This window comes from Cetorhinus maximus, chromosome 16 (assembly GCF_964194155.1).
Source record: "Cetorhinus maximus chromosome 16, sCetMax3.hap1.1, whole genome shotgun sequence".
In the NCBI taxonomy this organism is placed as follows: domain Eukaryota; kingdom Metazoa; phylum Chordata; class Chondrichthyes; order Lamniformes; family Cetorhinidae; genus Cetorhinus; species Cetorhinus maximus.
Window position 1 is genome coordinate 19,261,895 of NC_135894.1, and position 13,342 is coordinate 19,275,236.

The 13,342-nt window shown below is 40.1% G+C and overlaps 1 protein-coding gene across 3 annotated transcripts in view; it reads right to left on the bottom strand.

The window, feature by feature from the left end:
- Positions 1-13,342, bottom strand: part of fndc3a (fibronectin type III domain containing 3A) — a 206,763-nt gene that overhangs the window by 110,121 nt on the left and 83,300 nt on the right. For 2 of the 3 annotated variants that reach the window (XM_078559450.1, XM_078559449.1), the window contains exon 3: positions 3,606-3,682. In XM_078559450.1, the coding sequence (XP_078415576.1) occupies positions 3,606-3,682 (77 nt within the window). Of the gene's footprint in view, positions 1-3,605; positions 3,683-10,301; positions 10,379-13,342 lie in introns of those variants that run through there. The other variant, XM_078559452.1, reaches the window with a different exon arrangement.

Consider the following 13,342-nt stretch of genomic DNA (forward strand, 5'->3'; position numbering starts at 1 on the left):
CATTTGGCTCATATTTTCTCAGCCAGAGCTGTTTGCTTTTTATTCATCCTGCGTGTTATACCAAAGTGATTTATCTGGCTCTGATCTCGGATCTTTCTTACTCCCAAATCATGTTAAACATTATCACTCTGTGGTTGTTGCAACATGGGATGCTGCAACTTGAATTTCGTGTACATGTTTCGGTCATTAATGAATAGCAAATCAAGATGAGCACTGCCTCGAGACTTTCTTGACACATTGGGTCAAGATGCAGTCATATATTATATTGAACGCTATGACCTCCAAACCACTTGAGTTTTCTTGGTTCAAAGTCTCCCAATAAAATAGTTTTCCTGTTTTCACGCAGACTTGTCATCTTTTCGTAAATTGTTCTTTTCCTATGCTGACTAGGGGTTTACACACATATCCAGTGTTTGTTTCCATTATTTCGACGTTAAAGGTGTCTAATCAGAGTAATTCATTTTGAAGCTATCTCCCAGAGGATTAATTCCTTCTACTGTTCCGGTCTCTCTGATATATAGTGTTACAACACTTTCTTTGTGCATCTACTTTCTTTTGTAAACACACTATACGTCTGAGCACTGTATTCATTTCTGTCCTCCGATTTCAGCCATGTGTCTGATATACTGTAGTTCCCTCATGCCACTACAGCCTCCAGGTCTGGCATCTTATTTCCGCTGTTGCTAGTATTCATATACATCTCATTATAGAACTGCCTCCTCTTATGTTCTCCAGTGTCCGCAATGTGCATTGTTCTGAGTCTATTCCTGACTGTTTACTCGACTTGTCTCCCCAGATCTTGGTTTGAACTTGCTCTCACCCCCACTTGCTTAGTTTAAATATTTTCTATTGCTGTCACAATCTTCTTTGCAAGTCTTTTTATTCCTGCTTGGTGTAAGTGTAACTTGTCTCTGTTGTACCAGTCATTTTAATTCTGGAAGGATTCCCAGTTATTTACGAAAGTAACACTGTCGTACTCTCATTGTGTTTATCAGCCAATCTATTGCCTCCTGAATTTGTTTGGTAAATTGCTCTCGAGAAGGCGGTGGTGAGCTGCCTCCTTGAACTGCTGCAGTCCACGTTGTGTAGGTACACCCATAGTGCTGTTAGGGAAGGAGTTCCAGGGTTTTGACCCAGCGACAGTGAATTAACAGCAATATATTTCCAAGTCAGGATGGTGAGTGGCTTGGTAACTTGGAACTTCCAGGTGGTGGTGGTGTTCCCATGTGTCTGCCAACTTTGTCCTTCTAGATGGTAACAGTCTTGGGTTTGGAAGGTACTGCTTAAGTGAGTTCCTGTAGTGCATCTTGTAGATGACACACACTGCTGCCAATGTTTGTCGTTGGTTCAGAGAGTGAATGTTTGTGGATGGGGTGTAAATCAAGCGGGCTGCTTTGTCCTGGATGGTGTCAAGCTTCTCGAGTGTTGCTGGAGCTGCACTCATCCATGTACATGGAGAGTATTCCATCACATTTCTGACCTGTGTCTTGTAGATGGTGGACAGGCTTTGAGGAGTCAGGAGGTGAGTTACTTGCTGCAGGATTCCTAGCTCTGTAGCCACAGTATTTATATGGCTAGTCTAGTTCAGTTTCTGGTCAATGGTAACTCCCAGGACGTTGAGAGTGGGGAATTCAGCAATGGCAATGCCATTGAATGTCAAGGAGTGATTGTTAGGGTCTCTCTAGTTGGAGATGGTCATTGCCTGGCACTTGTGTGGCACAAATGTTACTTGCCAATTGCCAGCCCAAGCCTGGATATTATCCAGGTCTTGCTGCATGGACTGCTTCAGTATCTGAGGAGTTGCAAATGCTGCTGCACCCTCATCTTTGTGATAAACTGTATATTCAGCAGTTTATTGGGTATCTGCTATTTATGCCACTTGTGTAGGAGACAAGCAATTAAATATTTTTGTTTGCAACATGTCCCATTTCTTAATTCAGCTGAAGCACATAGTCTATTTTCTACCTCACTTCTCTCATGCCCAGAAATTGTTCTGAAAACAAAACACTTTAATGTGTTCCAATGCTTGTCTAAATTCCCATCTTGGCATTACAGTATCATTATAAATACAAATGTACTTAATATTATCTGAATAAGAAATGATGCCAGGAGGCTTCTAATATCTTTAGAGCTAAGGCTGCATACCACTTGTGCTATTAAAGTATTTATATTGTTATAATAGATTTGTAGTACAGGGCTTGAGTATTGCTGAAAAATTGCTGACGAAACTTTTCATCTTGCACTCAAGACAAATTCACAAGAACACTAACATATAATGCATTAGAAGAGAGTGCTGATTGGTTGGCAAGTGGATGTTGATTGATTGAGGCAATGCCGTGGAGAATGCACCAGGGACCCGTTAACTGCCAAGCTTTTGTGTAAATTCAAACCAGGCAGGTCAACTCTGATTGGTCAAGGCATTGCCCTAGGGAATGGGTGTCCCCCATTCTTTTGCTTAGTTAAAAAGGTGTAATGCATGGACATGCTCCTTCTGTCTGCAAAGGACAGAGCCCTGTGTATGAATATATGTTGCTACGAGCCTCATTGTGAGCCCAACTGAAAAATCTTAAATTAGTTGTCAGTGAAATTCTTAACACAATCAGGATTGTTTAACATATAATGTTGAACACTTCTGAATTTCGCAAGCATGGGCTGGTTGGCTACGCTCAGTAATTTGCCTGGTGCGGACAGCCAAAGGGACGTGCTGTTTGGTATGATCCACCAGTCGTTGGATGTACGGCCTACATACCTGGCCTCACACCAGCTCTGAAATTCATAAACCACATTACTCATTTGTGCAATAGGCAGAATGTCTTTTTGGCTTGATGGCAGCGTCCTGTTAGTGGAGAATACCACTTGTGTTGCTATTGCATAGGCTCCATATGAAATGGCTAGCTTCACCTGTTGCTCAAATTTTTGATACACATAACCCTTCCGGGGTAATCTGAGATAGACTGGGCATTTTTCAGGACCAAAGGTGACAGCCCTGGGCCCATTCATGTGTTTGCGCAATATACAGCGAGGAATGACCTGATCAGGGTAGCCATTATCCCGCAGGATGGCTTTGATTACCCTATTTCAGCATCAAGATTGCACCATGAGCAAATGGCTGGGGCCCTATTTATGAGGTTGCCAATAAGGCCAATCGTATATCATGTGGAACTGTAAAAATCCCAAAATGTATGTTAACCAGAGGAGGTAGGCTTGCAGTAGATAGTAGTAGAGAACCCATTGGCAGATGTCTCAACTAGCACGTCGAGGAAAGGGAGCTCACTTGAATGCTCCATTTCAAAGGTGAATTTGAGCACAGGATGGAGCCCATTAAGACGTGTAAGGAAATTTTTACATGTAGCCGTGGATGGAAATTTTACAAATTACATAGCTTTAAACAAGCACTTTTCATTTGCTATACTTCTGCAGTACAATGTGATGGCATAAATACATTTTATTTTCTATACCAGAAAATACCAACAAGTTTTGCCAGCTAAATATCCTATTCAGCTATAGTGCAATTTCAATTAAATTAAGTATTTGGAATATTGTAATACACATTTTTTTTCAAAACAATTGTTATTTTTATTGAAATTCGAAATGCGTTTGTTTACCTGTGACACATATCCTGGAGGCACATAAATAGGAGGCACTGAACCATTTGGAGACACCATTGGAACCTGAGCAGGGCCTGTAAAGGGAACACATTAATTTCAGAACTCTGTCAAATATTTCAATAGAATGAAATGTAGTTTCAAAGTGCACCTTACAGCTGTTTTAGAACCTTCTGGAAAGTATATAAACTTGGTAATTACTATAAACCTGCTGGTTATGTAATGTGAGAAATCACTCGTGAACAGCACTGCTAGCAAATGGTATCATACAAAATCCATGTCCACCTTTCCGCAACTCAATTTTGAATCTAAAACAAAAACAGAATTACCTGGAAAAACTCAGCAGGTCTGGCAGCATCAGTGGAGAAGAAATCAGTTAACGTTTCGAGTCCTCATGACCCTTCGGCAGAACTGAGTATAGTTAGGAGAGAGGTGAAATATAAGCTGGTTTAAGGTGGGGGGGGCGGGGGGGAAGAGAGAAGTTGAGGGTGTGGTGATTGTGGGGATAAGCAAGCAGTGATAGGAGCAGATAATCAAAAGATGTCACAGACAAAAGGATCAAAGAGGTGTTGAAGGTGGTGATATTATCTAAGAAAAGTGCTAATTAAGAATGGAAGGCAGGACACACAAGGTACAACTCTAGTGGGGGTGGGGTGGAAAGACTAACAAAGTTTTAGTTTTAGATTTAAAAATAATGGAAATAGGTGGGAAAAGAAGAATCTATATAAATTATTGGAAAAAAAAAGGGAGGGGGAGAAACGGGGTGGGGATGGGGGGAGGGGGAGTTTAAGATCTAAAGTTGTTGAATTCAATATTCAGCCCGGGAGGCTGTAAAGTGCCTAGTCAGAAGATGAGAGGAGGAACAACTGGAACTGGAGGAACAGCACATCATTACCTCTGAAGTTCCCTAAGGAGGTGTCCTTAGCTTCATCGACATATTACCCTTGGTGACATCATCCAAAGGCATGGGGTTTGGGTCCACATGTACCTGACAACATCCAGTTTTACTGCTCTATCACCACCCTCAGCTCCTCAGAAAAAGGGATTATATTCCACACAAACTTCCTTCCACCTGTCATGATTACTGATCATAGCCCAGAATTACTTACAGACATTGCGAACTTTTAAGTAAGGCAAGCTTTTTTTTTAAAAGGGCCTATAAGCAAAAGCTGGCTGAGGCTGTAAAGTAACCACTTGTTGGAAAATTCCTATGTGGATTACACTTGACCAACTAGTCCAGAGAAAGGAATGTCACACCTAAAATATGTCAAGGCCTAGTTCAGACAGAGACCCTTCAAAGGAAAAGATGCAATGCAAAAACTGAACTGTAATCTCATGTTGTTGCAGAAATAACGAAGGCTGATTACCATTTCCTGAGTTATATCCTAGGCTGTGGACATGATGTGAGTCAAAAAGAAAGCAGATCTTGGCGCAAGACATGTTTCTTTCTTCCCTTCCAGGAATACACAAGAAAAGGGGTTAAAAAGCCAACTGCAACCCTAGGTTGTTGTGCTAGCTTTGGTGTTCCAGGCCTGGTGTGCAAGGATATGCTCTAAAGAACATGTTGCAGGTAAGAAAATCTCTCTCAGATTGTTGGAAGCAAGTCACAAGTCAGCAAAGCCACAGTCGAAAAGGAAAAAGGCAACTCCTTTCTGCTAACTTGCTGAACCAAGAATCTCCAAACCAAATGCTTAACTGTCCAAAGTCACCTCTACCAGAGTCATCCAACTTAACGGCCTCAACATTTCATCATCTACACCTCACGGACCAACCAAAGACTGATTTGTATATCTTCTTCATTTTTATTTCTGGACTCGCTTCTCATTTGTGATCTGTGTGTATGTGTGTCGTGCTTTTATTATTTTTCTCACATTTTAGTAACTAATTGTTCTCACTAGAGCGACGGAGATTGAGGGGCGACTTGATAGAAGTCTACAAAATTATGAGTGGCATGGACAGAGTAGATAGTCAGAAGCTTTTTCCCCGGGTGGAAGAGTCAATTACTAGGGGACATAAATTTAAGGTGAGAGGAGAAAACTATAGAGGAGATGTGCGGGGCAGGTTTTTTATGCAGAGGGTAGTGAGTGTCTGGAATTCACTGCCAGAGGAGGTGGTGGAAGCAGGTACAATAGTGGTGTTTAAGAGGCAGCTTGACAAGTACATGAATAGGATGGGAATAGAGGGATACGGACCCCGGAAGTGCAAAATGTTTTAGTTGACGGGCAATATGATCGGCGCAGGCTTGGAGGGCCAAAGGGCCTGTTCCTGTGCTGTATTTTTCTTTGTTCTTTGTTCTAATAAACTCACTCTTTCTTTAACTCAAGAAAGCCTGGTTAAATTGGCTCCTTTTAAAACATAAATACATTTGGACTGGGAAAAGGTATCCACAAGGGAAGGGATCCTTTTTAAATTAATTTTGTTGCAACCAACTGAGGGGGTTTCATAAAGAAGGGGAGCCAGTTCATCCCTCCTCACCCAGGAGCATAACAATTTGGGGGAACCTTGCCCAGGGACCGGTCGTAACACATACTTCATTTCAACCTACCAATGTATCTTCTATTCCTTTCTCCATCATGCACTTATCAATTTTCCCCTTAGATGCATACCTTGCTTGTCTCAATCGCTCCATGTGGTAACAAGTTCCATATTTTCAACACTTGTGTAGTTTCTCCTAAATACTGTGTTGGATTTACTAGTGAATATTTATGAACATAAATTTACTTATAGATTGTTTGCAACCTTGGCATCCTATTTGGCTTCCATAACATTGTACATCATGGTCTTTGCTTCAGCCCTGCTATTGCCAAAGCTCTTACTCACACTTTTGTTACCTCTAACCTGGAGGTATCCTATCCCACACCAAGGCTCATTCACTCTTGCTTTGTGCTCACTGGCCAAAATTGACTTTAGCCAATTTTTTTTCCTTTCCTTTCTCCTCTGAAGTCATTGACTTCTCCCAGGTATATTCCTATTGGTGTTCTCTCTTTCTTACCTTTCCTAACCAGTCATTATTTACAAGCAGGCCTTGATAATGAGACTCGGTAGGCTACTTAATATCAGGAGTAGTCTTATCCTTTTCTGCCAGTGGTGTTTTCTCTTCATTCGAGTCAATTTTCTTTTTCATCCCTTGGTCGAATTGTGGAAATAGCTTTCCCAACGAAGGCAGATGGGGGCAACTTGTAACCACAGATCTGTGTTATTTGTGAGCTAGACTCTAGCAGGTTAACGATGGTAGCTAGTTGAATAACCATTGATTTCACTTTCACTACTGTAAGGAAATGCCCAGTCTCATTGTTCTAACAGGTATATCTGTGGTGAATTGTTTACCACCATATGTTACTTTTCTGCAGCGCAGAAAGCTGAAGTGAAATACATTCCAATACCAATTCATCATTCCTAATGTGGTAAAACTTTAGAGTCTTGTTTTTATTTCCTGCACTGGCAGTGCACAGCAGAGATGTCCAAGCTGTGGTGGTTGCAGAACCCTGATAATCCAGCCCTCAAAACATAAGTTCCTATTTCTTAAAGCAAGTTTACCCTGTTTGCATTTTTTGGGGCATTTAGTTTTGTGATGGGCTGTGTAATAACAATGAAGCAATGTGTCCAATATTTAGCTTAGCATCAATTCTGGCATGCTAATTTAAGGGTTACGGGTACCGGACCCCGTGTTCAGGAAGCTCAGGACTGGATGTGTGCTGGATTTGGGGATTTTACGGAATTTGGGTCCTAGGCCAAGTATGTACTTATAATACATAAAATAAGTATGAAAAATAAAGAATAAAGGGTTTTATTCAAACTGCTACCCCGTATGTAGAAAGTTTTCAGGTCCTCTTGGATTTTGGGACATGGGATAAGGGGTTCAGTACCTGTATAAGCCTGTTTCACACTCAGAAATCATGTACCACTTGAGCTGATACATAACTGCAACCGTTAATTGGTTTATCTGAAGTCAGGTGTCTAAGTGGAGAGCCAAGCCATTAAGAATTACCTAAATGTTTGCGTTTTAAATTTTTAAATAAATTACAGCTATTTTGAATCTAAGATACAATTCAATTCTGCTTCAGTTTGGTCACCGTTTTGAAGTCATTTGTCAGTCATTCTTTTTCAAGTCAGATAATCTACCTGGAGCATTCAAGGGAGTTAGACAAGTCAGAGGCTTCAACAGATGGTTGGAAAAAGAAAAGGACCGCTAAGTTGGAACTACTTGAATCTTATTTTAGCACAGGAGTTGAGAACTTTAAAAAAATATATACAAGGAGTTGGCTTTTCTAACTACTGTTTTGTGCTCCTATTTGTTTGTTGTACCATTATATAGAAAAAATATTCTGCAGTCAACATCCAAGACAAAGTCCAGTCTAGTGCTTTTCCACTGCCTTCTACAGACAAAGCAAATGCAACCAAGGCACAGAATAAATAGCTGAAACTGTCTAAAAAGTTCCACTGTTCATAATTGAGACATATTAAAGCTGTACCAAGATATCAGGGCAAGTGCTAATCCATTTTGGGATATAGGGATCTTGGATTTAGCAATGAGATTAATCTGAAACACAGAAGCAAAAAAAAGTATCTATGAAAGGTGAAACCCAAAAGTGCAACAGGTGATTTATTTGCTGCTGCTTCACTGGTCAACAAATCCTATATCAGAATGTCAAGATCTAATAGTATCAGCTGCTTGAGTTATCGAATCATCAAATGAAACAGCACAGAAGGTGATTCAGTCAATCGTTCTGTGCTGCCTCTGTGAAAGAGCTATCCAATTAGACCCACTCCCCTGCTCTTTTCTGTCCCTGCATTTTTATTCCACTTCCAAGTATTTTTCCAATTTCCTTTAGAAAGCTATTATCGAACCTGATTCCACCACCCTGTCAGGCTGTGTATTCCAGATCTTAGCAACTCATTGTGTAAAAAATGGTTTCTTCATGTTGTCTCTGGTTCTTTTGCCAATCACCTTAAATTACCTTCTGGTTACTGACTCTTTTGCCACCATAACGTTTCTCCTTATTTATTTGATCAAAACGTTTTATGATTTTGAGCACCTCTATCAGATCTCCCCTTAATCTCCTCTGCTCTAAACAAAACAATCCCAGTTTCTTGAGTCTCTCTATGTAACTAAGGTTTTGCCCTGGTGCCATTCCAGTAAATTTCCTCAGTAGCGCCCCTCTCAGGCATTTTGTCATCCTTCCCAAAGTGTGGTGCCCAGAAGTGGCCATAATTCTCTTGCTGGGGTCTAATGCTGTTTTGTAAAGGTTTAGCATAGCTTACTTGTTTTTGTACTCTTTACCCCTGTGTATAAATTCAAGAATCCTGTATACCCTTTTAAAATGCCTTCCCAACTCATCTTGCCACCTTCAAATTGCCAAATTGATTTTAACGAGTTTCAAAAAGTTATATGAAATCCCTAGAAGCCTCCATGGTACACTATGTGGTCCACAGAAATAAAACTGCAGACACTTCGAATATACAGTATTTTATGTTGCTGTGAACAATTCATACAGGTGACCAACAGATATAACTCAGTTGTCAGAATTGAGAAAAAGCTAGAATGATCAAACTTGCATCTGTAGAGCACCTTTCATGTTCTTAGGACTTCTCAGATTACTTTTGAAATGTAGTCACTTGTTTGCTGGCAGACATAGCAGCCAAAATGCCTTAGCAAAATTGCACAAACTGCAAATTAGAGAAATGGCCAATTAATCTGTTTTAACAATACTGAAGGAGGGATCTTGGCCAATACACCATGTTCTTTTCCAAAAAGTGGTCTTTTCCAAAAGGGTTTTGTATTGTAAACATAGAATTTGTACAGTAACACCAATATATTGGCTGCCTTGTTTATTTGGTTTTACTTTCTATAAACTATGCACAGCAGTAATGTACCTGAACTTCTTTTGCAATTGGGTGCAGCAGTAATCATGTGACAGGGCAGATTGATTGCTGAACAAGCTTTTAGTCCAATAAACTTGGAATTTTGGAATGTTTTACATCATCCAAAAGGCACCATTCCTAACCCGTTAGCACCCTCTCAGTGCTACACTGAAAGTGGCAGGCCTAGGTTAAATGTTCTAGCCTCAAGTAGTAAGGTTTAAACTCAGAGTAAGGTTTAAACTCAGAGTAAGATTTAAATTCAAAGTGAGAAAAATTGCAAGTCTGTTAAACCACATGGAGTTGTATTTCTTTTACAGAATGAAATATATCAAACAGACTACAATTTTATTTAAAATGCATGTCTCACTTGAAAGGAGTGAGATGTAACTGCTCTGATTTAATTATGTGAGCACTTTGCTTTTAATCAACTGGCTCAGCTTTGTGTGCTCATCTGCTTTGCCAAAAGTTTGAAACTCGCCAGTGGCTTTAAAAAGTAATTGATACATCACAGAATTAAATTTTCTGACTAACATCCACAATTTGTAACTGTCTGATACCATACCTTACTGTGCTGCACAAATGTGTTTTTTTTTCTGTCTCACCTGCCAATGTTGTTAAATCAATGTTCTGATACACCAGCTCAAGAGAGAGAGAAAGCCCTTGGGGTACATTAGTTATTTGTTTGATCTAGAAAAACTGGCCTACTAGATTCTGCTGCACAACTTGATAAACCACGACAATCTAATTTCTACACTACACTGCAAGCTATTGCTGCTTTATGTTTAAATATTCTACCCTATAAATGAAAAGAACAGGTTTTTATAAGGGTCTTACCATCCATTTTTGTAATTCCACTGTAAATAAAATGCAGGAAATGTGGCACTATCGAATGGTGATTATGTACGTGAGCAGCTCTCCATTGTGGTGACTTGGCAGCAGTTTATTGGACCAAAAGCTTGTTCAATTACAGCCAGCAATCAATCTGCCATGTCACATGATTACTGCTGCACCCAATTGCCAAAGAATTTCAGGTACATTGCTGCTATGCATAGTTTGTAGAAAGTAAAACCAAATAAACAAGGCAGCCAATATATTGGTGTTACAGTACAGATTCTATGCTTACAATACAAAATCCTCTGTGTGCAACTAGAGTATAGCTATTTGTAAATTACATGAATGAGCTTTTTTTCAAAATTAAAATTACTAAGCCATATAAGAACACATTTTAAATAGAAGCTTGAAGGCAGCAAAGTAATAGCAGAGACCTCAAGATGTCTGAAATTTCATGCTCAAATCAGCTGTTTTTACAATGAACGTTGGTGCAGAATATCTGTCAGCGCTTGGAAGTTTCTGTTAAGTCTTACGGAAAACAAGAGACTGATGTTTGATACCAGTCAACAACCTTTGATATAGAAGGTAAAGGCCTATTTACAGAATTAGGCAGTATTACGGTGGTAGAATGCAGATCTTGGGATTGAGAGACAGCTTGAAAAGCAAACCACAGCATGGTTAGAATGCATAGATTCAGATTCCCTTGCATCTATATCTGATATCCTATGCCAGAAGATTGTCTTTGATTTGAAGAATCTGTCACTGAACGTTAGGAAAAAATTTAGGTAGGTAAGAAAATTACAAGTCAGGTAAGAAAAGAAGTTGCTACTCACTATAACACTTGACAGTTTTAAGACAATTCATCGAAAAATTAATTAAAAGGAGATTATCAGTAAAAGGCCAACAAATACATGGATAAAATAGCAATGTGGCATTTTGTCAAAAATTAGATTATTTTTCCATTTCCTTTTGAATGTAGAACTGCATTTGAGCATTGGGGCACAGAACTAATGAACAGTCATGAAGGGTATTATAAACAAACACACAAGATGTTGATGACACACTGGCAGCTTATCAGCGGTATCTTAAAGAGAGATTTTGGGTGGAATTTAATTGTTGTGGCAGAGGGCATGTCTGCCCATAAAGAGCTGATGGCAGCCCAGCATGGCCATTCCAGCCTCCTGATTTAATGGTAATCAGGCATTTATCTGGTTGGCAACAGGGTGTGCCTTCAGGGGGAATTTCCCCCCTCAGAGCCATTGGCCAATCGGAGGCCGGCAGCATCACCAGGCATAATTTGGGGGGTTGGGAGGGGTTGGCGGGTGTGGGTGGGGGGGGAGTGCGGGGGGTTGAGGAGTCAGGAAGGTGACGGCCTCTCCATCCTTCACCTTCCCATCCCATGATACAACACCCCACACGCCATCGACCCCCCCCTCCCCCTACATATGGCTCCAGACCCACAGCAATGCGAATGACTCTTAACTGCTCTCTGAAATGGCCTAGCAAGCCGCTCAGTTGTACCAAACTGCTGCAGAAAAGGCAATACTATGTTTTTTTCCCGAAAATCCATTTTGCATTTCGTAACTCATCGAGTTACTTTATCCTGATCATTCTGGACACTATTGCATTGATCCTCCTTGCTATCTTAGCTTAGTGCCATCAACTTTTTTGTTAGCAATGAGTATTCTCTTCAGTATATAAATAAGACAACCAAGGACCTGAAACATAACATTGTGATGTCCCATCAACTATTGTCTGAAAGAACAAGCTTTCTCAATTTATTACCTTGTGTTTTCTATTGGTAAAGTAACAGAAGGGAGCAGGATATTTTTGTTTTACTAGAAGCGTACAAAGTGGTAACAAAGAGGTTGACTCACTGAGTTATAATAACCTGGAATGCACTGCCAGAAAGGGTAGTGGATGCAGATTCAACTGAGGCTTCCTAAATTACAGGGCTACTTAGAAAGGGCAGGAGAATGGGACTAACTGAATTGCTCTTGCAGAAAGCTGGCATGGGCTTAATGGGCTGAATGGCTGCCTCCTGTACAGTAACATTTCCATGACTCGAATTACCTCTTTTTGAATCAGTCAGATGTTGCAACAGGTCTTTCTCCAATTGCCAAGAAGAACAGTGAGGTGAACTGAGCAACTTTATCAAATCTGTTAAGAGCTTTTTGAGGATGTAATTTAGGACATAAGGGGAAACCAGTGGTTGTAGTGCAGTTGGGTTTTCAAAAAGCACTCAATAAGGTGTCACACAAAGTCAATACATAAAATGATGACTCGTGGGATTGATGTAATATATTAACATCGATTGAGGATTGTTTAATGAACAGAAAATGGCGTAGGAATAAACAGGACATTTTCCAGTTGGCAGGCCGTAACTAGAGGGGTACACTGCAAGGATCAGTACTTGGCATCAGCTTTTTTAAAAGTATATTAATTACTTAAATAAGAGAAATGAGTGTAACGTATCCAATACAAAGTTAGATGGGAAAATAAGTGGTGAGGAGGACACAAAGAGGCTGCTGAGGAATAAAGACAGTTGGCTGAGTGGGCAAGAACATGACAGATGTGATGAAATGTGATGTTATCATCTTTGGTTGGAAAAACAAAAAAAGCAGAATATTTTTTGAATGGTGAGAGACTGGAAAAGGTGTGCATTCAGGGGTCTTAGGTGTCCTTGTACATGAATCACAAAGTTAATATGCAGGTACAGCAGGCAATTAGAAAGTCAAAGGTTTTGTTACAAAGTGATGTAAAGGAGTCTTACTACAATTGTGCAGGACATTGATGAAGGAAGGACATTCTTGCTCTGGAGGGAAAACACTTAAGGTTCACTGGATTCTGGGATGAGGAGATTGTCCTCTGAGGAGACATGTTTCTTGGAGTTTGGAAGAATGAGAAGTGCTCTAATTGAAACAAAATTTTTAAGGGGCTTTACAGGATAGACGCTGAGAAAATATTTCCCCTGTCTAGGGAATCTAGAACACAGGGACACAGTCTCAGAATAAGGGGTTGGTCATCTAGAATTAAGATGAGAA